The following is a 26,735-nucleotide window of genomic DNA, read 5'->3' on the forward strand; positions in this document are numbered from 1 at the left end:
ATAGAAACACGAAAATACCCAGCATGCTTCCTCCGAAAGCGGCGTATGGCTGCCTAAATGGCGGGGTAAAAACGGTCATACACGTAAAAGCCGTGGGAGTTTCAGCCCATGAACGAACAAACAAACAAACAAGGTCTTAAAAGGGAGGGAGTCCTAAATTGAGGAGTCTTAGAGGGGGGGGAGGAGGGGGGTCCATGGTTGGTGTAATCAGCCACCTGCATGCACTTGTAGCAGAATGACCAAGTTTTGTTTTGTGCAACCGGGGTGACAGGGGCATGGGACATGGAAACCATCTCTGAGGCATTACATAAAGAGGACCCGTGTCCATCCCAGCCTGGATTGGAACCAGTGACCTGCAAATCACAAGTCCAGTGCTCTACCAACTAAGCTACCGGGTCCTCACATCAAAACCATCCTACATCTCTTTCCAGACACACTAGCTGATGGGTGTAACTGCAGGGGGTATCCATTTTTTATAGGGTCAAGTCTAAAGGGAGGGGGGGGGGCAAGGTACCTATCTCCTTGCTGGTGAAGGCAAGAGCCATCTTGTTGATAAGTTGTAGCGGCACGAAGTGAGTGATCCACAGGTCCCTGGCTTTACAGGAGTCTGTGCCCGTCTTGAGTGACCGCTGTGCCTTCATGTCCTGCCCCCACATGGACACACATCCCTCCTGCAGTGAAAATAACATTAACATGGAATAAAAATGAATCATACTTTCTCCTTCATTCATATCTGAATAATTGCTGTCAAACAATTGCTATTCCAGCGTTTGATTACACGTAGGCATAGTCTCACATACACATACGCACACACGCACACCCACTCTCTCTCACACCCACTCATTCACACACACACTCACTCACACACACACACTCACCCCCTCAACATCACACACCCAATCACCCTCATCCCCACTCACACACACCCACTCACACACACACACACTCACCCACACTCAACATCACACCCCCAATCACATTCATCTCCACTCACACACACCCACTCACACACACACACTCACCCACACTCAACATCACACCCCCAATCACCCTCATCTCCACTCACACACACCCACTCACACACACACACTCACCCACACTCAACATCACACCCCCAATCACCCTCATCTCCACTCACACACACCCACTCACACACACCCACACTCAACATCACACCCCCAATCACCCTCATCTCCACTCACACACACCCACTCACACACACCCACTCACCCACACTCAACATCACACCCCCAATCACCCTCATCTCCACTCACACACACCCACTCACACACACACACTCACCCACACTCAACATCACACCCCCAATCACCCTCATCTCCACTCACACACACCCACTCACACACACACACTCACCCACACTCAACATCACACCCCCAATCACCCTCATCTCCACTCACACACACCCACTCACACACACACACTCACCCACACTCAACATCACACCCCCAATCACCCTCATCTCCACTCACACACACCCACTCACACACACACACTCACCCACACTCAACATCACACCCCCAATCACCCTCATCTCCACTCACACACACCCACTCACACACACACACTCACCCACACTCAACATCACACCCCCAATCACCCTCATCTCCACTCACACACACCCACTCACACACACACACTCACCCACACTCAACATCACACCCCCAATCACCCTCATCTCCACTCACACACACCCACTCACCCACATACACACACTCACCCTCTCAACATCACACCCCCAATCACCCTCATCCCCACTCACACACACCCACTCACCCTCACACACTTTTACCTTGCTAATGGCGATATATCTGTTTGTGTTTTTCAGGTACGCCACGCGCTGTACGATCTCCTTGTGTGGGCTGAGGACATTCAACAGCAAGAATTTCATCAGCCACGTTGATCACAATCATCCACCAACTGAAATCATCACTTCACAACAAGTCCATCAGATCGGCATCACAGTGCAACCTGCCCCTACAGACCTCCAAAAACCTGAACACAATCACCAAATGAAATCAATCACTTCACAACAAGTCCATCAGATCGGCATCACAGTGTAACCTGTCCCTACAGATCTCCAAAAACCTGAACACAATCACCAAATGAAATCAATCACTTCACAAGTCCATCAGATCTGCATCACAGTGTAACCTGTCCCTACAAACCTCCAAAAACCTGAACACAATCACCAAATGAAATCAATCACTTCATAACAAGTCCATCAGATCGGCATCACAGTGTAACCTGCTCCTACAGACCTCCAAAAACCTGAACACAATCACCAAATGAAATCAATCACTTTCTAACAAGTCAGAGAAATTTGTGTTTCAATGGAAAATTATTTGAATCCGGACAAGAATGGGTAGATTGTATGTGATAAAATCAAGCAGGTGTTGCTTCTTGGTAAGAAGGGGTCCATGAGTGTGTGTGTGTGTGTGTGTGTGTGTGTGTGTGTGTGTGTGTGTGCGTGTGCGTATGTGCAAGGGGGATAGATTGGCCAGGAAGAGGGGGGGGGGGGAGGGTGTCTTTCTTTCTGGCTTAGAGGTATATTAAGTCTTATAGAGGTGTTTTCCTGTTGAGCGCCACAGTAGTGTCCAGGTGTTTACACAAGATAACAGCACCCTGCAGCCTACACACATGCCAATAATCAAAACCCTTTCTGCTTCCATGAAGATGAAGATTTTGTTGTTGAATTAAATTAACAAGAAATAATCTCCCTCTTGCTTCATTGTTCAAACCATAAACACACCACAACGAATCAATCAACGCCAGTCTTGTTGAGCGGAGCAAGGGAGACAACCACTGCAAGGCTGTCAAGACAAAGAGAACTGACTGCGCCATTTTCCCAACGTTATCCTGAATACAAACTGCATGTGTTGCAATGTAGACAACCAAGTCACGACAAGGGCTACTACTGTATCATGTGTTGCAATGTAGACAAGCAAGTCACGACAAGGGCTACTACTGTATCATGTGTTGCAATGTAGACAAGCAAGTCACGACAAGGGCTACTACTGTATCATGTGTTGCAATGTAGACAAGCAAGTCACGACAAGGGCTACTGCTGTATCATGTGTTGCAATGTAGACAAGCAAGTCACGACAAGGGCTACTACTGTATCATGTGTTGCAATGTAGACAACCAAGTCACGACAAGGGCTACTGCTGTATCATGTGTTGCAATGTAGACAACCAAGTCACGACAAGGGCTACTGCTGTATCATGTGTTGCAATGTAGACAAGCAAGTCACGACAAGGGCTACTACTGTATCATGTGTTGCAATGTAGACAACCAAGTCACGACAAGGGCTACTGCTGTATCATGTGTTGCAATGTAGACAACCAAGTCACGACAAGGGCTACTACTGTATCATGTGTTGCAATGTAGACAAGCAAGTCACGACAAGGGCTACTGCTGTATCATGTGTTGCAATGTAGACAACCAAGTCACGACAAGGGCTACTACTGTATCATGTGTTGCAATGTAGACAAGCAAGTCACGACAAGGGCTACTGCTGTATCATGTGTTGCAATGTAGACAAGCAAGTCACGACAAGGGCTACTACTGTATCATGTGTTGCAATGTAGACAAGCAAGTCACGACAAGGGCTACTACTGTATCATGTGTTGCAATGTAGACAAGCAAGTCACGACAAGGGCTACTACTGTATCATGTGTTGCAATGTAGACAACCAAGTCACGACAAGGGCTACTACTGTATCATGTGTTGCAATGTAGACAACCAAGTCACGACAAGGGCTACTACTGTATCATGTGTTGCAATGTAGACAACCAAGTCACGACAAGGGCTACTGCTGTATCATGTGTTGCAATGTAGACAACCAAGTCACGACAAGGGCTACTACTGTATCATGTGTTGCAATGTAGACAACCAAGTCACGACAAGGGCTACTGCTGTATCATGTGTTGCAATGTAGACAAGCAAGTCACGACAAGGGCTACTACTGTATCATGTGTTGCAATGTAGACAAGCAAGTCACGACAAGGGCTACTACTGTATCATGTGTTGCAATGTAGACAACCAAGTCACGACAAGGGCTACTACTGTATCATGTGTTGCAATGTAGACAAGCAAGTCACGACAAGGGCTACTACTGTATCATGTGTTGCAATGTAGACAAGCAAGTCACGACAAGGGCTACTGCTGTATCATGTGTTGCAATGTAGACAAGCAAGTCACGACAAGGGCTACTACTGTATCATGTGTTGCAATGTAGACAAGCAAGTCACGACAAGGGCTACTGCTGTATCATGTGTTGCAATGTAGACAACCAAGTCACGACAAGGGCGACTACTGTATCATGTGTTGCAATGTAGACAACCAAGTCACGACAAGGGCCACTACTGTATCATGTGTTGCAATGTAGACAACCAAGTCACGACAAGGGCTACTACTGTATCATGTGTTGCAATGTAGACAACCAAGTCACGACAAGGGCTACTACTGTATCATGTGTTGCAATGTAGACAACCAAGTCACGACAAGGGCTACTACTGTATCATGTGTTGCAATGTAGACAACCAAGTCACGACAAGGGCTACTACTGTATCATGTGTTGCAATGTAGACAAGCAAGTCACGACAAGGGCTACTACTGTATCATGTGTTGCAATGTAGACAACCAAGTCACGACAAGGGCTACTACTGTATCATGTGTTGCAATGTAGACAAGCAAGTCACGACAAGGGCTACTACTGTATCATGTGTTGCAATGTAGACAACCAAGTCACGACAAGGGCTACTACTGTATCATGTGTTGCAATGTAGACAACCAAGTCACGACAAGGGCTACTACTGCATCATGTGTTGCAATGTAGACAACCAAGTCACGACAAGGGCTACTACTGTATCATGTGTTGCAATGTAGACAACCAAGTCACGACAAGGGCTACTACTGTATCATGTGTTGCAATGTAGACAACCAAGTCACGACAAGGGCTACTACTGTATCATGTGTTGCAATGTAGACAACCAAGTCACGACAAGGGCTACTACTGTATCATGTGTTGCAATGTAGACAACCAAGTCACGACAAGGGCTACTACTGTATCATGTGTTGCAATGTAGACAAGCAAGTCACGACAAGGGCTACTACTGTATCATGTGTTGCAATGTAGACAAGCAAGTCACGACAAGGGCTACTACTGTATCATGTGTTGCAATGTAGACAAGCAAGTCACGACAAGGGCTACTACTGTATCATGTGTTGCAATGTAGACAAGCAAGTCACGACAAGGGCTACTACTGTATCATGTGTTGCAATGTAGACAAGCAAGTCACGACAAGGGCTACTACTGTATCATGTGTTGCAATGTAGACAACCAAGTCACGACAAGGGCTACTACTGTATCATGTGTTGCAATGTAGACAACCAAGTCACGACAAGGGCTACTACTGTATCATGTGTTGCAATGTAGACAAACAAGTCACGACAAGGGCTACTACTGTATCATGTGTTGCAATGTAGACAACCAAGTCACGACAAGGGCTACTACTGTATCATGTGTTGCAATGTAGACAAGCAAGTCACGACAAGGGCTACTACTGTATCATGTGTTGCAATGTAGACAAGCAAGTCACGACAAGGGCTACTACTGTATCATGTGTTGCAATGTAGACAACCAAGTCACGACAAGGGCTACTACTGTATCATGTGTTGCAATGTAGACAACCAAGTCACGACAAGGGCTACTACTGTATCATGTGTTGCAATGTAGACAAGCAAGTCACGACAAGGGCTACTACTGTATCATGTGTTGCAATGTAGACAACCAAGTCACGACAAGGGCTACTACTGTATCATGTGTTGCAATGTAGACAAGCAAGTCACGACAAGGGCTACTACTGTATCATGTGTTGCAATGTAGACAACCAAGTCACGACAAGGGCTACTACTGTATCATGTGTTGCAATGTAGACAAGCAAGTCACGACAAGGGCTACTACTGTATCATGTGTTGCAATGTAGACAAGCAAGTCACGACAAGGGCTACTACTGTATCATGTGTTGCAATGTAGACAAGCAAGTCACGACAAGGGCTACTACTGTATCATGTGTTGCAATGTAGACAAGCAAGTCACGACAAGGGCTACTACTGTATCATGTGTTGCAATGTAGACAAGCAAGTCACGACAAGGGCTACTACTGTATCATGTGTTGCAATGTAGACAAGCAAGTCACGACAAGGGCTACTACTGTATCATGTGTTGCAATGTAGACAACCAAGTCACGACAAGGGCTACTACTGTATCATGTGTTGCAATGTAGACAACCAAGTCACGACAAGGGCTACTACTGTATCATGTGTTGCAATGTAGACAAGCAAGTCACGACAAGGGCTACTACTGTATCATGTGTTGCAATGTAGACAACCAAGTCACGACAAGGGCTACTACTGTATCATGTGTTGCAATGTAGACAACCAAGTCACGACAAGGGCTACTACTGTATCATGTGTTGCAATGTAGACAAGCAAGTCACGACAAGGGCTACTACTGTATCATGTGTTGCAATGTAGACAACCAAGTCACGACAAGGGCTACTACTGTATCATGTGTTGCAATGTAGACAACCAAGTCACGACAAGGGCTACTACTGTATCATGTGTTGCAATGTAGACAACCAAGTCACGACAAGGGCTACTACTGTATCATGTGTTGCAATGTAGACAACCAAGTCACGACAAGGGCTACTACTGTATCATGTGTTGCAATGTAGACAAGCAAGTCACGACAAGGGCTACTACTGTATCATGTGTTGCAATGTAGACAAGCAAGTCACGACAAGGGCTACTACTGTATCATGTGTTGCAATGTAGACAACCAAGTCACGACAAGGGCTACTACTGTATCATGTGTTGCAATGTAGACAAGCAAGTCACGACAAGGGCTACTACTGTATCATGTGTTGCAATGTAGACAAGCAAGTCACGACAAGGGCTACTACTGTATCATGTGTTGCAATGTAGACAACCAAGTCACGACAAGGGCTACTACTGTATCATGTGTTGCAATGTAGACAACCAAGTCACGACAAGGGCTACTACTGTATCATGTGTTGCAATGTAGACAACCAAGTCACGACAAGGGCTACTACTGTATCATGTGTTGCAATGTAGACAACCAAGTCACGACAAGGGCTACTACTGTATCATGTGTTGCAATGTAGACAACCAAGTCACGACAAGGGCTACTACTGTATCATGTGTTGCAATGTAGACAACCAAGTCACGACAAGGGCTACTACTGTATCATGTGTTGCAATGTAGACAAGCAAGTCACGACAAGGGCTACTACTGTATCATGTGTTGCAATGTAGACAAGCAAGTCACGACAAGGGCTACTACTGTATCATGTGTTGCAATGTAGACAAGCAAGTCACGACAAGGGCTACTACTGTATCATGTGTTGCAATGTAGACAACCAAGTCACGACAAGGGCTACTACTGTATCATGTGTTGCAATGTAGACAAGCAAGTCACGACAAGGGCTACTGCTGTATCATGTGTTGCAATGTAGACAAGCAAGTCACGACAAGGGCTACTACTGTATCATGTGTTGCAATGTAGACAACCAAGTCACGACAAGGGCTACTACTGTATCATGTGTTGCAATGTAGACAACCAAGTCACGACAAGGGCTACTACTGTATCATGTGTTGCAATGTAGACAAGCAAGTCACGACAAGGGCTACTACTGTATCATGTGTTGCAATGTAGACAACCAAGTCACGACAAGGGCTACTACTGTATCATGTGTTGCAATGTAGACAAGCAAGTCACGACAAGGGCTACTACTGTATCATGTGTTGCAATGTAGACAACCAAGTCACGACAAGGGCTACTACTGTATCATGTGTTGCAATGTAGACAACCAAGTCACGACAAGGGCTACTACTGTATCATGTGTTGCAATGTAGACAAGCAAGTCACGACAAGGGCTACTACTGTATCATGTGTTGCAATGTAGACAAGCAAGTCACGACAAGGGCTACTACTGTATCATGTGTTGCAATGTAGACAACCAAGTCACGACAAGGGCTACTACTGTATCATGTGTTGCAATGTAGACAAGCAAGTCACGACAAGGGCTACTACTGTATCATGTGTTGCAATGTAGACAAGCAAGTCACGACAAGGGCTACTACTGTATCATGTGTTGCAATGTAGACAAGCAAGTCACGACAAGGGCTACTACTGTATCATGTGTTGCAATGTAGACAAGCAAGTCACGACAAGGGCTACTACTGTATCATGTGTTGCAATGTAGACAAGCAAGTCACGACAAGGGCTACTACTGTATCATGTGTTGCAATGTAGACAAGCAAGTCACGACAAGGGCTACTACTGTATCATGTGTTGCAATGTAGACAAGCAAGTCACGACAAGGTCTACTACTGTATCATGTGTTGCAATGTAGACAAGCAAGTCACGACAAGGGCTACTACTGTATCATGTGTTGCAATGTAGACAAGCAAGTCACGACAAGGGCTACTACTGTATCATGTGTTGCAATGTAGACAAGCAAGTCACGACAAGGGCTACTACTGTATCATGTGTTGCAATGTAGACAAGCAAGTCACGACAAGGGCTACTACTGTATCATGTGTTGCAATGTAGACAAGCAAGTCACGACAAGGGCTACTACTGTATCATGTGTTGCAATGTAGACAAGCAAGTCACGACAAGGGCTACTACTGTATCATGTGTTGCAATGTAGACAAGCAAGTCACGACAAGGGCTACTACTGTATCATGTGTTGCAATGTAGACAAGCAAGTCACGACAAGGGCTACTACTGTATCATGTGTTGCAATGTAGACAACCAAGTCACGACAAGGGCTACTACTGTATCATGTGTTGCAATGTAGACAAGCAAGTCACGACAAGGGCTACTACTGTATCATGTGTTGCAATGTAGACAACCAAGTCACGACAAGGTCTACTACTGTATCATGTGTTGCAATGTAGACAAGCAAGTCACGACAAGGGCTACTACTGTATCATGTGTTGCAATGTAGACAAGCAAGTCACGACAAGGGCTACTACTGTATCATGTGTTGCAATGTAGACAAGCAAGTCACGACAAGGGCTACTACTGTATCATGTGTTGCAATGTAGACAAGCAAGTCACGACAAGGGCTACTACTGTATCATGTGTTGCAATGTAGACAAGCAAGTCACGACAAGGGCTACTACTGTATCATGTGTTGCAATGTAGACAAGCAAGTCACGACAAGGGCTACTACTGTATCATGTGTTGCAATGTAGACAAGCAAGTCACGACAAGGGCTACTACTGTATCATGTGTTGCAATGTAGACAACCAAGTCACGACAAGGGCTACTACTGTATCATGTGTTGCAATGTAGACAACCAAGTCACGACAAGGGCTACTACTGTATCATGTGTTGCAATGTAGACAAGCAAGTCACGACAAGGGCTACTACTGTATCATGTGTTGCAATGTAGACAAGCAAGTCACGACAAGGGCTACTACTGTATCATGTGTTGCAATGTAGACAACCAAGTCACGACAAGGGCTACTACTGTATCATGTGTTGCAATGTAGACAACCAAGTCACGACAAGGGCTACTACTGTATCATGTGTTGCAATGTAGACAACCAAGTCACGACAAGGGCTACTACTGTATCATGTGTTGCAATGTAGACAAGCAAGTCACGACAAGGGCTACTACTGTATCATGTGTTGCAATGTAGACAACCAAGTCACGACAAGGGCGACTACTGTATCATGTGTTGCAATGTAGACAACCAAGTCACGACAAGGGCTACTACTGTATCATGTGTTGCAATGTAGACAAGCAAGTCACGACAAGGGCTACTACTGTATCATGTGTTGCAATGTAGACAAGCAAGTCACGACAAGGGCTACTACTGTATCATGTGTTGCAATGTAGACAAGCAAGTCACGACAAGGGCGACTACTGTATCATGTGTTGCAATGTAGACAACCAAGTCACGACAAGGGCGACTACTGTATCATGTGTTGCAATGTAGACAAGCAAGTCACGACAAGGGCTACTACTGTATCATGTGTTGCAATGTAGACAACCAAGTCACGACAAGGGCTACTACTGTATCATGTGTTGCAATGTAGACAACCAAGTCACGACAAGGGCTACTACTGTATCATGTGTTGCAATGTAGACAAGCAAGTCACGACAAGGGCTACTACTGTATCATGTGTTGCAATGTAGACAACCAAGTCACGACAAGGGCTACTACTGTATCATGTGTTGCAATGTAGACAACCAAGTCACGACAAGGGCTACTACTGTATCATGTGTTGCAATGTAGACAACCAAGTCACGACAAGGGCTACTACTGTATCATGTGTTGCAATGTAGACAACCAAGTCACGACAAGGGCTACTACTGTATCATGTGTTGCAATGTAGACAAGCAAGTCACGACAAGGGCTACTACTGTATCATGTGTTGCAATGTAGACAACCAAGTCACGACAAGGGCTACTACTGTATCATGTGTTGCAATGTAGACAAGCAAGTCACGACAAGGGCTACTACTGTATCATGTGTTGCAATGTAGACAAGCAAGTCACGACAAGGGCTACTACTGTATCATGTGTTGCAATGTAGACAAGCAAGTCACGACAAGGGCTACTACTGTATCATGTGTTGCAATGTAGACAACCAAGTCACGACAAGGGCTACTACTGTATCATGTGTTGCAATGTAGACAACCAAGTCACGACAAGGGCTACTACTGTATCATGTGTTGCAATGTAGACAACCAAGTCACGACAAGGGCTACTACTGTATCATGTGTTGCAATGTAGACAACCAAGTCACGACAAGGGCTACTACTGTATCATGTGTTGCAATGTAGACAAGCAAGTCACGACAAGGGCTACTACTGTATCATGTGTTGCAATGTAGACAACCAAGTCACGACAAGGGCTACTACTGTATCATGTGTTGCAATGTAGACAAGCAAGTCACGACAAGGGCTACTACTGTATCATGTGTTGCAATGTAGACAACCAAGTCACGACAAGGGCTACTACTGTATCATGTGTTGCAATGTAGACAAGCAAGTCACGACAAGGGCTACTACTGTATCATGTGTTGCAATGTAGACAAGCAAGTCACGACAAGGGCTACTACTGTATCATGTGTTGCAATGTAGACAACCAAGTCACGACAAGGGCTACTACTGTATCATGTGTTGCAATGTAGACAAGCAAGTCACGACAAGGGCTACTACTGTATCATGTGTTGCAATGTAGACAAGCAAGTCACGACAAGGTCTACTACTGTATCATGTGTTGCAATGTAGACAAGCAAGTCACGACAAGGGCTACTACTGTATCATGTGTTGCAATGTAGACAACCAAGTCACGACAAGGGCTACTACTGTATCATGTGTTGCAATGTAGACAACCAAGTCACGACAAGGGCTACTACTGTATCATGTGTTGCAATGTAGACAAGCAAGTCACGACAAGGGCTACTACTGTATCATGTGTTGCAATGTAGACAACCAAGTCACGACAAGGGCTACTACTGTATCATGTGTTGCAATGTAGACAAGCAAGTCACGACAAGGGCTACTACTGTATCATGTGTTGCAATGTAGACAAGCAAGTCACGACAAGGGCTACTACTGTATCATGTGTTGCAATGTAGACAAGCAAGTCACGACAAGGGCTACTACTGTATCATGTGTTGCAATGTAGACAACCAAGTCACGACAAGGGCTACTACTGTATCATGTGTTGCAATGTAGACAACCAAGTCACGACAAGGGCTACTACTGTATCATGTGTTGCAATGTAGACAAGCAAGTCACGACAAGGGCTACTACTGTATCATGTGTTGCAATGTAGACAAGCAAGTCACGACAAGGGCTACTACTGTATCATGTGTTGCAATGTAGACAAGCAAGTCACGACAAGGGCTACTACTGTATCATGTGTTGCAATGTAGACAAGCAAGTCACGACAAGGGCTACTACTGTATCATGTGTTGCAATGTAGACAAGCAAGTCACGACAAGGGCTACTACTGTATCATGTGTTGCAATGTAGACAAGCAAGTCACGACAAGGGCTACTACTGTATCATGTGTTGCAATGTAGACAACCAAGTCACGACAAGGGCTACTACTGTATCATGTGTTGCAATGTAGACAACCAAGTCACGACAAGGGCTACTACTGTATCATGTGTTGCAATGTAGACAACCAAGTCACGACAAGGGCTACTACTGTATCATGTGTTGCAATGTAGACAAGCAAGTCACGACAAGGGCGACTACTGTATCATGTGTTGCAATGTAGACAACCAAGTCACGACAAGGGCTACTACTGTATCATGTGTTGCAATGTAGACAACCAAGTCACGACAAGGGCTACTACTGTATCATGTGTTGCAATGTAGACAAGCAAGTCACGACAAGGGCTACTACTGTATCATGTGTTGCAATGTAGACAACCAAGTCACGACAAGGGCTACTACTGTATCATGTGTTGCAATGTAGACAAGCAAGTCACGACAAGGGCTACTACTGTATCATGTGTTGCAATGTAGACAACCAAGTCACGACAAGGGCTACTACTGTATCATGTGTTGCAATGTAGACAACCAAGTCACGACAAGGGCTACTACTGTATCATGTGTTGCAATGTAGACAACCAAGTCACGACAAGGGCTACTACTGTATCATGTGTTGCAATGTAGACAACCAAGTCACGACAAGGGCTACTACTGTATCATGTGTTGCAATGTAGACAAGCAAGTCACGACAAGGGCTACTGCTGTATCATGTGTTGCAATGTAGACAACCAAGTCACGACAAGGGCTACTACTGTATCATGTGTTGCAATGTAGACAAGCAAGTCACGACAAGGGCTACTACTGTATCATGTGTTGCAATGTAGACAAGCAAGTCACGACAAGGGCTACTACTGTATCATGTGTTGCAATGTAGACAAGCAAGTCACGACAAGGGCTACTGCTGTATCATGTGTTGCAATGTAGACAACCAAGTAACGACAAGGGCTACCACTGTATCATGTGTTGCAATGTAGACAACCAAGTCAAGACAAGGGCTACTACTGTATCATGTGTTGCAATGTAGACAACCAAGTCACGACAAGGGCTACTACTGTATCATGTGTTGCAATGTAGACAACCAAGTCACGACAAGGGCTACCACTGTATCATGTGTTGCAATGTAGACAACCAAGTCACGACAAGGGCTACCACTGTATCATGTGTTGCAATGTAGACAACCAAGTCACGACAAGGGCGACTACTGTATCATGTGTTGCAATGTAGACAACCAAGTCACGACAAGGGCTACTACTGTATCATGTGTTGCAATGTAGACAAGCAAGTCACGACAAGGGCGACTACTGTATCATGTGTTGCAATGTAGACAAGCAAGTCACGACAAGGGCTACTACTGTATCATGTGTTGCAATGTAGACAAGCAAGTCACGACAAGGGCTACTACTGTATCATGTGTTGCAATGTAGACAAGCAAGTCACGACAAGGGCTACTACTGTATCATGTGTTGCAATGTAGACAAGCAAGTCACGACAAGGGCTACTACTGTATCATGTGTTGCAATGTAGACAACCAAGTCACGACAAGGGCTACTACTGTATCATGTGTTGCAATGTAGACAAGCAAGTCACGACAAGGGCTACTACTGTATCATGTGTTGCAATGTAGACAACCAAGTCACGACAAGGTCTACTACTGTATCATGTGTTGCAATGTAGACAAGCAAGTCACGACAAGGGCTACTACTGTATCATGTGTTGCAATGTAGACAAGCAAGTCACGACAAGGGCTACTACTGTATCATGTTTCCACGGTTACCTAGAATACGAACTGCATGTGTTGCTTACCTTGGCAGGGCCTTGAGGTCTTTTAGCTGGGGGAGACAAGCACTGTCCTGATAAGGGAAAGAACTGCATCATTTACCACAGTTAGCTTGAATACGAACTGCATGGGTTGCTTACATTAGCAAGGAATCATGGTCTTTTAGCTGGGGGAGACAAGCACTGTCCTGATAAGGGAAAGAACTGCATCATTTACCACAGTTAGCTTGAATACGAACTGCATGGGTTGCTTACCTTGGCAGGGCCTTGAGGTCTTTCCACTGAGGAACCTGTGTGGACTTGACCCGATCGTCTTTCTCGTAAAACTCGAGGAGCATGTGTGACGCAAACTTGTCCCAATCCACAGTGCCCTCCCTTGTCACGTCGATCTTGTCAAACAGATCTCCGTACTGCGGAACACAACACACATTTACATGAAAAAACACACACACAGTATATACACACAATCATACAAAATACATACAGTACAGATAAATTGTCACGTTGAGCTTGTAAATTAGCTCTCCATACTGTGTGTGATGTAGACACACCCACCCACCCCCCACCCCTCCACACACACACACAAAGAGAAACAGAACATAGTTAAACAGATATATTGTCACATTGATCTTGTCAAAGAGCTCTCCATACTGTGGAACAGAACACACACGCGGCCTCCCCCCCTCCCACCCCCATACTCACACACACACAGTATAAATGTATACACTAGAGCTGCAGCTGCATACTGAAAAATCAGTTTGAAGACAAAATACCGTTTCAACTTCATCCTTTCCCCCCCCCCCCCCACCACCCCCCCCCCCCACCCCACCCTCCCTCCCTCTCTCTCATATACATAAACACACAGTATCCCACACAGACTAAGACGGTCAGCAGAGATGATTGAAATCTTGAGACCCAACTAACCACAGAAGACTGAATCAAGGGCCATACAGTGACGAGCACAATGGCAGCCAAATGATACCTGAGCGTGAACATGACTCTACCTCTTCTCTGCTTCCCTTCTTCAACAACAGCGACAGCGCCTCACAGAACTGCTCCCTTGTCAGGCTCAGCCTGTTGTCGTAGCCCTCTCCCTCCACCTGCAGTCATCATCATCATCATCATCATCATCATCATCATCATCATCATCATCATCATCATCATCAACATCATCAACAACAAAATCATCATCGTCGTTGTTGCTATAATTGTCATTTTCTTTCATTTCATTTCATTTCATTACTTTATTGTCCCATCGCTGGGAAATTCGGGTCGCTTCCTCCCAGTGGAAAGCTAGCAGCAACGGAGTCGCGCTACCCAGGTGTCTGCGTGTTTAGGTGTATTCAGCCACCTGCACTTATGGCAGAATGACCAAGGTCTTTTACGTGCCATTGTGATGACACGGGGGTGGGACATGGCTTCCGTCTCTGGGTCTGCACATTAAGTTGACCCGTGTCCGTCCCGGCCCGCATTCGAACCAGCGACCTTTCGATCACAAGTCCAGTGCTCTACCAACTGAGCTACCGAGCTACCGGGCCCCATCATCATTGATATTGTTGTCATAATCATTGCTATCTCTTTTGTCATAGTCTTGTCAACATCATTGTTGAACTTGTGTTGATGTTGTGTTGTTGTGTATGACACACGCACATATGTTCACACACACACACCACCACCCACTTTCAACACGGTTGTTGTCATTATATATTGATCATCATCAACATTGTCATTGTTGTTATTGTTGTTTTTGTACTTTTAATTATTGTAATTTTCGTTATCATCATTGTCATTACCACCACAAGCACCACAAGCACCACTTTGATCAATCATCAATTTGTCTAGCATCCTCATGCAACATGATCCAATGCAGATAGTGATTTCACAGATCTAAATTAAGGCTTGTTCCGTTATTGCGTACTGTTTATAATTATACACAAAGAAATACTTAAATACAACAATCATAATACACACACACAAAGCATGCACAATAACATGTTTGAAATTTTTGCAAAGGACCAAACAAACACACTAACACAGATGAACAAGCATTGACAAATGACTGCATGTGACACACACTCATGTACACACACACATACACAGACATGCCTGCATGTACACAGACACACACACACATACACAGTGCAACACACACATGACTCCATGAAAGTTCTTACCATGAAGGAACTCTTGAGTCTCTCCAAGTCTTTCATGTTCAACCTGTTCTCCAGCTTTTGATCCAACCCCACTGACTTTCTGCAATCAACACACACAGTCAGGGTCACACACACATGTATACACATTGACATAAAGAACGATACATACACACATATTGAGAGAGAGAGACACGCACACACACAAAGACACACACATATATATACACACACACACACAGATATCTGCCAAACTTAATTTGTTTCCATTGATGTATCTTGGAAGGAGAAGTCAAGGACTGAAAATTCAAAAACATGAATTACCTCGCTGGCATCTTCCATGCGAGATTTATCAGTGATTTTGAGATAAGGCCTAAAAAAAAAAATAGGTGTGGTTACGGTAACCCGACCTACCCTATTTTTAGGGGCCGACCCTATAATAATAATAATAACGTTTTATTACATTTGTAAAAAAAACAAAAAAAAAGAGTGCAGAAAACGCAATGAAAGCGAAATTGCCCGAGTCGCACACTTATTTCCCTGTCAAATAGGTTTAATTTGTACACATTAGAAAAAAAGTTAAAAAAAAAAAAAAATGATTGCCTACCTTCCTACCCTATTTGTTTTGGCTATGTTACCGTAACCACACCTATTTTTTTTTGGCCTAAGTTTGTTATTTGTATCATAAGTGTTTGTCTGTCTGTCTGTCTGTCTGTCTGTCTGTCTGTCTGTCTGTCTGGTCTGTCTGGTCTGTCTGTCTGTGACGTCTGTCTGTCTGTCTGTCTGTCTATGACGTCTGTCTGTCTGTGACGTCTGTCTGTCTGTCTGTCTGTCAGTCAGTCTGTCTGGTCAGTCTGTCTGTCTGTCTGTGTGTCTGTGTGTCTGTCTGTCTGTCTGTTTGTCTGTCTGCTTCAAAGACCACTGGGTCGTCTTACTGTAAATTAGTTTCTTCATTGCTCTACGTATACTTCCTTACCTCTCCTGTCTCTCTGGACTCTTGCTGGCTTCATACAGCGGTTCACGGGTAGACCGTGTTGGACTGGACAACACCGACATGTTTCTCTTGTCACACAGCACTTCCAGGTAAAAACAGTTAGTGAGTTACACTCTGCTCCAGTTCTCTACCCGAATCAAAATATCACAGGCGTGAGCTCAACCAGATCGTGATTTATCTGCTAAAACAACATTAAAACAATGTGTATAGTTGAGGATGGTGACGGAGAGAAGATACGAAATACGCGGCCAACACTGCACACAGGCCTATCTATCTATCACAAATGTTAAAACTCTACACACTTCTTCACGCAGTATTCTATCCTCGTGTTTACTTTCGTCGTTACTTTTACCCTGAGCAAGTACACAGGCTAACGTCACAGTCTACAACGACGACGACACTTGCAGTAGCTTTGCTACATCCATCCACAACTCGATCACGGGGTGTAGAGCGGCCGTTGTTTACATTGTGTCAATCGGAAGACTGATGACTGCTCGCTCAATACACCGCCATTTTGCAAACGCGTCGAGTTGCCAAGCAGGTGCTGCGCTATCTGATTGGACGAAAGCGAATGAACATGTTGTCTTGACCATTTTGGGAATGGCACTGTGTGACGATTGTCTCTAATACGGAATCATTCTTGCTAATTGTTTAAATGTGTAAATTGTCATCATAGACAGAACAGCCAAACTTAATTATCTATCTGTTCAAAAAAGCCGTGCATTTTCACTCCACTCGCCAGCTAGCTATCTAACATTGGCTGACTTTTCCGCCCCAACACTGAAATCATTCCCTTCCAACATAGACCTATCTAAGGCAAAAAAAAAAAAAGGTCTGTTTACGGTAACCAGACCGACCCTATTTTTTTTCGCGCGACCCTAGACTTTTTTTTGGCATTTGGGGAAAAAAAAAAAAAAAAAATCTTTTGGGTTTTTTTGCAAAATAACGTAAAAATATGGTTTTTTTGGGGAAAAAAAAATCCCGACCTACCGACCCTATTTTTTTGGGCCTATGTTACCGTAAACAGACCTTTTTTTGGGGGCCTAATATAGGTCCCTGCTTCCAATGACTCTCAGTGAAAGAATGAGAATCGCACCAAGAATGTGCGTGTACGTGTGTGTGTGCGTGTGTGTGTCGTTTAATTTTGTCTTTCGTTTTTCCCCTCAAGTCAAAGTATATCATTGTGCAAGATCAAGATCACAGGATAGGCTATCGTATTTATGGCCCGGTTACACACACCGACTCTGACACAGTGAGCCGTGGCAGTGAATGACACCAGGGACCTATTTAGAGGGATAGGAAACTCCGCCGCCTCACGCGAAATGCTTGCCTACAGCTGACTAGTGCCAGAGATCACAGACTTTGCGCATGGGAATTTACCGTCCAGTTTATTTCTGTTTACTGCGTTTTCACTGGGAATTCGACATCTCTTGTTCAAGGTGAGTGTTTATATTTATCAGGAGTCCAAGTTTTTGTTTTCTTTTTGTCATTCAACTCATGAAAACAGACGTAAGTTAGCATCGAAGTTGGCAGTCGGTTACCCCGCCGGTCACGGCTTTGAGAAAAAATGGCGTTTTCATGCACCAACACGCGATGGTTCCATTTTCATGATGAAATCATTCATTGTGGATTTTTTAAAAATCGGCAGAGGGGCAAGCATTCACTAACTTTGTAAGTAATAAAACTAATTTTGAAATTTTAACTGATTTACGCTAGTTGTTATTGTTGAAAGTAAAACTGAAAACGGTGTCCCGTGAAATTATTCAACAGGGCCGAAAAGTTTCGAAGTCCGATGTGCAAAAGTTGCATTTTGTGACAAGAAAAATACATATAAAGAAGCATTTGATTTTAGAGCTGCCCTGTGTGTTTTGTAATTTGTTTATGATAGTAATGCATGGCGGCGAGCTTTTTAAACATGAAGTCCACGATTTATACTAAAAAGTCTCCTCAAGTCTCAGAATTAAAATGTTTTCAGCAGGGAAGCCTCGAAAATGCGTCTTTTTTTGCTAATTTCCAAAAGTTTTGCAATCAATATCTTCAACAGAAAAATTCAGAAAATTTCAGATAAAATGTAATGGTGTTAAAGGCATATGTACTCGATGACTATACACGCTAATTGCTTTACCAACAGCTGGAGACATGCTAAATTAAGTTCCCTGCAAAATATTGTGGTCTAGGACCCCTTCAATGTTGAGATATGTTAATTTTCATTTTGATCTGGATCGTCCTATTTATAGATTTGGCAACACATGTAACGTTGATGCAAGGGAGCTAACACCGCGGCTTTGTTGACATCCTCACTTTTTCAGAGGCTGGCTAGAACAAGCTGTAATGCATGTATTATGGTCCGCGCATGGTGACATATCGTCATTATATGGTCTTATGGTGCGTTTGACATCGATTATGGGCAAACTACACTTTGTAAACACGGGAGCGCGTACATATGCCTTTAATGAGTATGTTTTTGAAAGCAAGGTGCATCCATGGTTCCTTTCTTTTTCTTACTTTAATTAAATCATTGCATTAAAGTTGGGATATTTGGACATATAAATTTGCAGATGATAACAGAATTTCAGTCCTAGTCTAAGAGCTATTGCTGCATGACTCTACCGACAATCAAAGAGTCAAATAAATCATGAAATATGGCATGTCATATATATATGAAAAGAAAGGGTTTTTCCTGCACCATTCATCTGTACATGTTTAATATCTGTACTGCTGTTTATCTGACTTTAATTTCATATAATAATGATAATTTAACAGATTTACAGTTACCTTAAAGTCAAAGCGTATACATTTTTTTTTTTTAAATTTTGTTAGTGGTGAGCTGTTAATTTTATACTTATAATAATAATTATTGTTTGCAAAGAGTGTTGCAACAAGGAATCAGAAACACATTTAATTGGTTATTTATGTAGGGGCATTTGTAATATGTTTATGATGTCAGTATTTTAATGATCTTCCAGATGGGGCGGTGGAAACGTGTTGGAATGCCTCGGAAAGGATCGAGATCCAAACAGGCTGGAGCATGCAGAAAGAATGCTGAAGAAAGGAATATGAAGACTGAGGAAGACAAGTTGTTGCAGTTTTGTACTCAGATCCAGTAAGTATTTTTCATTTGAATTTAAAATAATACACTATATTGTCAGCAGATTTGAATGTAGAAGGGATGACCGAATTTAGGTATGTCAAGTACTCTAGCCTGGATTTATGATTTGTGAAGGGAAATGCAAAAAGGAGGGACTAACTACATATTTCTCCTGTTCCCAACTGTGAGACAGAGTTAAAAGCAAAGCCATACATAATAACATAACACAATGACAACAGGGCCAATGAAATTTTCACAAGGCAGAGCCTTTTTCAGTTTTTGACTTGAAAGAACCTACTAGTCTTTCTATAAATACTTCTTCTTCTTCTTCTTCAGCGTTCCAGAATTTTCTGGTTACGTGTGAGCTCGTTTGCCCATTTGGGTTCCCCACACTATACTCTGAGAGCATAGTCAGCTTCACTCCGATTTCGTTGCGTAGGCATGCTGGGTATTTTCGTGTTTCCATAACCCACCGAACTCTGACATGGATTACAGGATCTTTTCCGTGCGCACTTGGTCTTGTGCTTGCGTGTACACACGAAGGGGGTTAAGTCACTAGCAGGTCTGCACATAAGTTGACCTGGGAGATCGGAAAAATCTCCACTCTTAACCCACCAGGCGGCAGCGACCGGGATTCGAACTCCCGACCTCTCGATTACGAGGCCGACGTCTTACCACCACGCCACTGCGCCCGTCTGTCTATAAACACATTTCCAAGGCTACTTCTGTACTTGTTGGAAATATCAAGTTAGATTAAATGACTATATTTTCTTTTTATTTGTCAGGCTTGACGAGGGTGCTCAAGCAGAACCTTGGGAGTGGGGTGATTTTCTGATTGAGGACTGCCCTGGGCTAACTGTTGATCCCGATTCATCAGGAACCGAAGTAGCAGATTCTGATGGTGATCTGGCAGATGGATTCTTCCTTGTTAGGCAAAAAAAAAAAGGTCTGTTTACGGTAACATAGGCCAAAACAATAGGGTCGGTAGGTCGGGATTATTATTTTTTTTTTTCCAAAAAACCATATTTTTACGTTATTTTGCAAAAATAACAAAAGATTTTTTTTTTCCCAAATGCCAAAAAAAAGTCTAGGGTCGCGCGAAAAAAATAGGGTCGGTCGGGTTACCGTAAACAGACTATTTTTTGGGGGGGGCCTTATTGCAGGGAGTCGCCAGTTGATACGTCTTTTGCTTCTGTACAATGATTGTGATTTTGTTGGGAGTGAAAACTGTGTTGCATGTAGAACGTGATCTTACATTATCATTGTCAGTTCACAACAGGCCGCTTTCTGCAGTGCACAATTTTTGGGAAGGGCTTCCAAAACGGGTTTTTTCAGCTGAAGATGTGCAGCTTGTTGTGAAAAAGCTGACAGCCCCATGGTGGTCTATTTGTGAGGGGAACAACGATGAGCAGTTTCAGAAGCTTTTGCCAGACAATGCTGTTTTGTGTGACAATCAGATGCAAACGAAGGCCTACAAAGAAGGAAATATGGGAGCACAGTATACAAGCACAATAAGGACAGTGAACTGTCAGTTTCTGGTGAGAAACGACAAGAGGTGTTGCCACTGCAAAGTGTACAGAAGAACACTGTGGAGTAAAGCATATCGCGATAGCAAGTCAGAAAATGACAATGCTGTGGGCCTGAGAACCTCACGTGTGGCACATTGTAGCATGAGTCGAGCTCAACTGCATAGAAAAATCAAAGACCTACAAGATGAAAACAAATCTCTGTCAAACATAATGGATAAAATGAGACGCGATATTCTGAAAGAAATTGCACAGAAAGGACATGACCTGAATGATATAGATAACTCTGATATGCTGCAACTTTTACGTAACCATAAGTCTGGTGTGGAAAAGGCTTTTCCTAATGAAAATTCCCTACCAAAAGTTCTTTGGGAACAGCAACTGAAGTGTGCTCAGGGCAAGTCAACTGGCATAAGATGGCACCCCATGATCATTAAGTGGTGTTTGTATATCCATAATGTGAGTTCAAAGGCATATGATGCAATGAGAGAAACTGGGTTTTTAGTTCTACCAAGTTCACGTACTTTGTTTGACTACTCGAATTATTTGCCAAACACAAATGGATTTTCAACCCAGTGTGCAATACATCTCAAGGAAGAGGCAGAAAAGCTAGGTTTGTTTGAGCATGAGTGGAAGAGCTATGTAGGCATTTTGCAAGATGAGGTACAAATTAACCAGAGTTTGGTCTATGACCGACACACCGGTAACCTGATTGGATATGTAGACCTAAATGAGACAGCAAACGAACTGGACAATCTCCACAAATGTATGAATGAAAAGTCTAACCAGGTCGCTACTAACATGTTAGTTGTCATGGTAAGAGGAGCTGTCACAAGTCTCAAATACCCATTTGCTTGCTTTGCAACTACAGGTGCTACTGGAGAATACTTGTGTTCTATTATTTGGGAGGCTGTACGGATTCTTGAACTGGTCTGTAATCTCAAAGTGATATTTGTTACATGTGATGGTGCAACTCCCAACAGAAAATTTTTCAAGTACAATGCTGTGACAGAGGAAGGCTATTGGTGCTGGAACAGGTATTCTTTTCCAAGACGTAAACTGTACTTCATTTCAGATGTTCCACATCTTATGAAGACTGCTAGAAATTGCTTTGCAAACTCCTCTGGCCACAGGAGAACCAGGACACTGTGGAAAAACGGCTTTGAACTAAAATGGCAGCATATTGTTGATCTGTACACCAATCATGTTGAAGGTAAAATTTTTAGCGAGACACACAAGCTCACTCGCAATCATGTAAATTTGACAGCTTTTAACCAGATGAAAGTGAAGTTTGCAGTTCAAGTTTTAAGCAAGACTGTTGCAGACTCTCTTGAGAAAAACTACGGAAGAGATGTGTCTGAAAATGTAAGCTTCATTAAACATATGAATCGATTTTTTGCATTGTTTAAATGTGAGACATTTGAAGGAAAATGTACAGAAAAGGAATCCATGGCAGACTTGAAAGCATTCACTGATTTGAATGATGAGAGACTGTATTATCTGAGAAATGATTTTCTGGGGTATTTTCAGGACTGGTATAGGTCTATGTTGACACTGACTGGCACATACACACACCATAGACCTATATTAGATATATAAATACTAGATGATTACCCGCTTCGCCGGGTACCGGCTTCGCCGGGAAGAAGTAGAGCCGAATACCAGGAGGCTGCGCCTGGGACCCGGCAAACCGGCGCACGAAGGAAAGTAGATAAACGCGCAAAACACTGGAGACCTTCTAAAAATAGTAACGTGCAGTGACCTTCTAAAAATAGTAACATAGTAACGGGAATATGGATTGATGCCACACGGAGGAAGGGAGATAATCGCGGCTGAAAACACTGGAGAAGATAAGGAAGAGTTACTGGTAGTGGATCCAGACAAAAAACAACAAAATCGGTTCAGCGCGCACAGCGCTGAGAGCACGTGTTGAAATATCTCATCAATGAGGTTGTGTCCGGGGTGTAGCTGAATACGGTGTCTAAATTTGAAAAAGATCCACCGAGAACTTTGGCCGTGCATCGCGAACAGACAGACAGACAGACACAAGTCGTATATATATATATACTAGAATGAATACCCGCTTCGCCGGGTAGCCGGCTTCGCCGGGAAGAAGTACTTAGAGCCGTACGCCGGCTTTGCCGGGTCCGAACAATGGACCCGCCAAGCTTAGGTCCCTCCCAGATTCGTGGAATGGGAACAGCACGAAAATGATTCAGTGGCCATAATGCCATTCCTGACCATATCGAGTCCCATCCTTGTCGACGAATGTAACCGTGTTAATCACCTTTGGAGGCGAACTCCACTCAAACAGGATTGAGCAATTTAGAGCTTATCTCTAAGCCCTTTTGAACTGTTATGGCTTCTCAAAGGAAGGCCAGTACATACAATTACACAAAAGCCGCCAGACCACATCACAAACAGAACTGAACAATCCCCAGGTGTTGCCCACATAGAGAGACACACACACACAAACACAGAGAAGCCGTATATATAGAGAGATAGATGACAGTGTATTTTTGGCGTGGCTATAAATTGATTCGACCTTTGCACTTTTACAGTGAGGATAATTTACGGGTCCAATTTACGTTCTGGACACTGCGGTGACCTTCTAAAAATAGTAACAGAACGCCGGGAATATCCGAAGATGCCCCACTCATACTATAGTGCACCATACGAAGGAAGGGAGGTAAACGCTGAAAACCTGGAGAAGATAAGGAAGAGTTACTTATAATGGTGAAATGAACACAAAAACCAAAATCGGTTCAGCGCTGCGCGTTGAGAGCACGTGTTGAAATATCTCATCGATGATATTGTGTCCGGGGTGTAGCTGAATACGGTGTCCAAATTTGAAAAAGATCCACCGAGAACTTTGGCGTTGTGATGTGGTGTAGCGGCTTTGGTGTGTCGGTATGGGGGCCCGGGTAGCTGAGGTGGAACCAAAATCGGTTCAGCGCTGCGCGCTGAGAGCACGTGTTGAAATATCGACCAGGTTGTGTCCTGTCCCGGGTCTACCTGAATATGCCCACCAAATTTGAAGCAGATCCATGGAGAACTTTGGCCGTGCATCGCGAACTCACACACAGACACACACACAGACACACAGACACAAGTCGTATATATATATAGAAGATACTAGATGATTACCCGCTTCGCCGGGAAGAAGTAGAGCCGAATACCAGGCTGCGCCTTGGACCCGGCAAACCCGGTGTACGCCGGCGTCGCCGGCGCACGAAGGAAAGTAGATAAACACGCAAAACACTGGAGACCTTCTAAAAATAGTAACGTGCAGTGACCTTCTAAAAATAGTAACGAAGTAACGGGAATATGGATTGATACCACACGGAGGAAGGGAGATAATCGCGGCTGAAAACACTGGAGAAGATAAGGAAGAGTTACTGGTAGTGGATCCAGACAAAAAACAACAAAATCGGTTCAGCGCGTGTTGAAATATCTCATCGATGAGGTTGTGTCCGGGGTGTAGCTGAATACGGTGTCCAAATTTGAAAAAGATCCACCGAGAACTTTGGCCGTGCATCGCGAACAGACAGACACTAGTCGTATATATATATAGACTAGATGATTACCGGCTTCGCCGGGAAGAAGTAGAGCCGAATACCAGGCTGTGCGGGTGTACGCCGGCTTTGCCGGCGCACGAACGAAAGGAGATAAACGCGCAAAACACTGGAGACCTTCTAAAAATAGTAACGTGCAGCGACCTAAAAATAGTAACGTAGTAACGGGAATATGGATTGACGCCACACGGAGGAAGGGAGATAATCGCGGCTGAAAACACTGGAGAAGATAAGGAAGAGTTAGTTACTGGTAGTGGATCCAGACAAAAAACAACAACAACAACAACAAAAATCGGTTCAGCGCGCACAGCGCTGCGCGCTGAGAGCACGTGTTGAAATATCTCATCGATGAGGTTGTGTCCGGGGTGTAGCTGAATACGGTGTCCAAATTTGAAAAAGATCCACCGAGAACTTTGGCCGTGCATCGCGAACAGACAGACAGACAGACAGACAGACACTAGTCGTATATATATATATACTAGATGATTACCCGCTTCGCCGGGAAGAAGTAGAGCCGAATACCCGGCCGTCGCCGGGGACCCGGCTTTGCCGGGTGTACGCCGGCATCGCCGGCGCACGAAGGAAGGGAGATCTAAAAATAGTAACGTGCAGTGACCTTCTAAATATAAACGTACAAACGGGAATATCGATTGACGCCGGCGCACGAAGGAAGGGAGATCTAAAAATAGTAACGTGCAGTGAAAAACGAAAATCGGTTCAGCGCTGCGCGCTGAGAGCACGTGTTGAAATATCTCATCGATCAGGTTGTGTCCGGGGTCTCTGTCAATAAGCCCACCAAATTTGAAGCAGATCCATCGAGAACTTTGGCCGTGCATGGCGATCAATCACACAGACACACAGACACACAGACAGACACTAGTCGTATATATATATAGATATAGATAGGTCCCTGCACACACACACACACACAAACACGCACACACACACTCACACACACACACTTCACTCGGCTGAGAGCACTAAAATTTGGAAATTATGAGTTGTAAAACCTACTTGCACAATCTGTTCTGGGATAAGCTTAGCTACTATAGTATAGACCGGATGTATAAAACACCGGATGTATGAAAGTCTGGATGTATGAAAGCTACTCTTTGTTATTACTTAAAATTTTCCGGTTATATGAAAATCGGATGTATAAAAGTCCAGTTGTATGAAAGCAAATCTCTGGTCCCGAGCAGCACAAATGCGTTGTTGCAAGACCGGTTGTAAGAAAACGAAAGTAGACCCAAGTCACCAAAGTGTGGTAAGAGTAAGTGTGCAGCGCGGCGATTCACAGAGCGCGGCGCGTTGTGCAGCGCAGCGATTCCCAGAGCGCGGCTATTGCTCTCACCTGCGCAGATTGTTGACGCGCTTTATTTTTGTACATGTATGAATGCATGATTATCAGCAACATTTTACACTCTTTCTTTGGACACTTAAAAGCAACTTCAGGGCTGCAAGACTACAAAATTGCACTTTCTGCAGACTGAGT

The 26,735-nt window shown here is 43.9% G+C and overlaps 2 protein-coding genes and 1 long non-coding RNA gene across 3 annotated transcripts in view; 2 read left to right on the forward strand and 1 right to left on the reverse strand.

Moving 5' to 3' along the window:
* LOC138949981 (cilia- and flagella-associated protein 337-like) overlaps window positions 1-17,578 on the reverse strand; it is a 65,264-nt gene extending 47,686 nt beyond the window's left edge. The window contains exons 1-6 of the mRNA XM_070321763.1: window positions 17,037-17,578; window positions 16,085-16,163; window positions 14,915-15,010; window positions 14,166-14,320; window positions 1,811-1,880; window positions 515-671 (exon numbers count right to left, since the gene is read on the reverse strand). Of these exons, the coding sequence (XP_070177864.1) occupies window positions 515-671; window positions 1,811-1,880; window positions 14,166-14,320; window positions 14,915-15,010; window positions 16,085-16,163; window positions 17,037-17,116 (637 nt within the window). The 5' untranslated portion in view covers window positions 17,117-17,578. The remainder of the gene's footprint in view (window positions 1-514; window positions 672-1,810; window positions 1,881-14,165; window positions 14,321-14,914; window positions 15,011-16,084; window positions 16,164-17,036) is intronic.
* A 697-nt stretch (window positions 17,579-18,275) lies between these two features.
* Window positions 18,276-21,104, forward strand: LOC138950245 (uncharacterized). The gene is made up of 3 exons (XR_011450573.1): window positions 18,276-18,493; window positions 20,021-20,157; window positions 20,928-21,104. It is a non-coding gene; the product is annotated as an uncharacterized lncRNA (long non-coding RNA).
* Window positions 21,105-21,332: 228 nt separating this feature from the next.
* LOC138949983 (uncharacterized) lies at window positions 21,333-23,267 on the forward strand. The gene has a single exon (XM_070321764.1). The coding sequence runs from the start codon at window positions 21,342-21,344 to the stop codon at window positions 23,265-23,267; it is 1,926 nt and encodes a 641-aa protein (XP_070177865.1). The 5' UTR covers window positions 21,333-21,341.
* The last annotated feature ends 3,468 nt before the right edge of the window (window positions 23,268-26,735 follow it).

The sequence above is a fragment of the Littorina saxatilis genome, linkage group LG16 (genome assembly GCF_037325665.1).
Source record: "Littorina saxatilis isolate snail1 linkage group LG16, US_GU_Lsax_2.0, whole genome shotgun sequence".
Classification (NCBI taxonomy): Eukaryota; Metazoa; Mollusca; class Gastropoda; order Littorinimorpha; family Littorinidae; genus Littorina; species Littorina saxatilis.

Coding starts and splice junctions, on each gene's coding strand:
- LOC138949983 (XM_070321764.1), top strand. CDS start 21,342: ATGATTGTGATTTTGTTGGGAGTGAAAACTGTGTTGCATGTAGAACGT.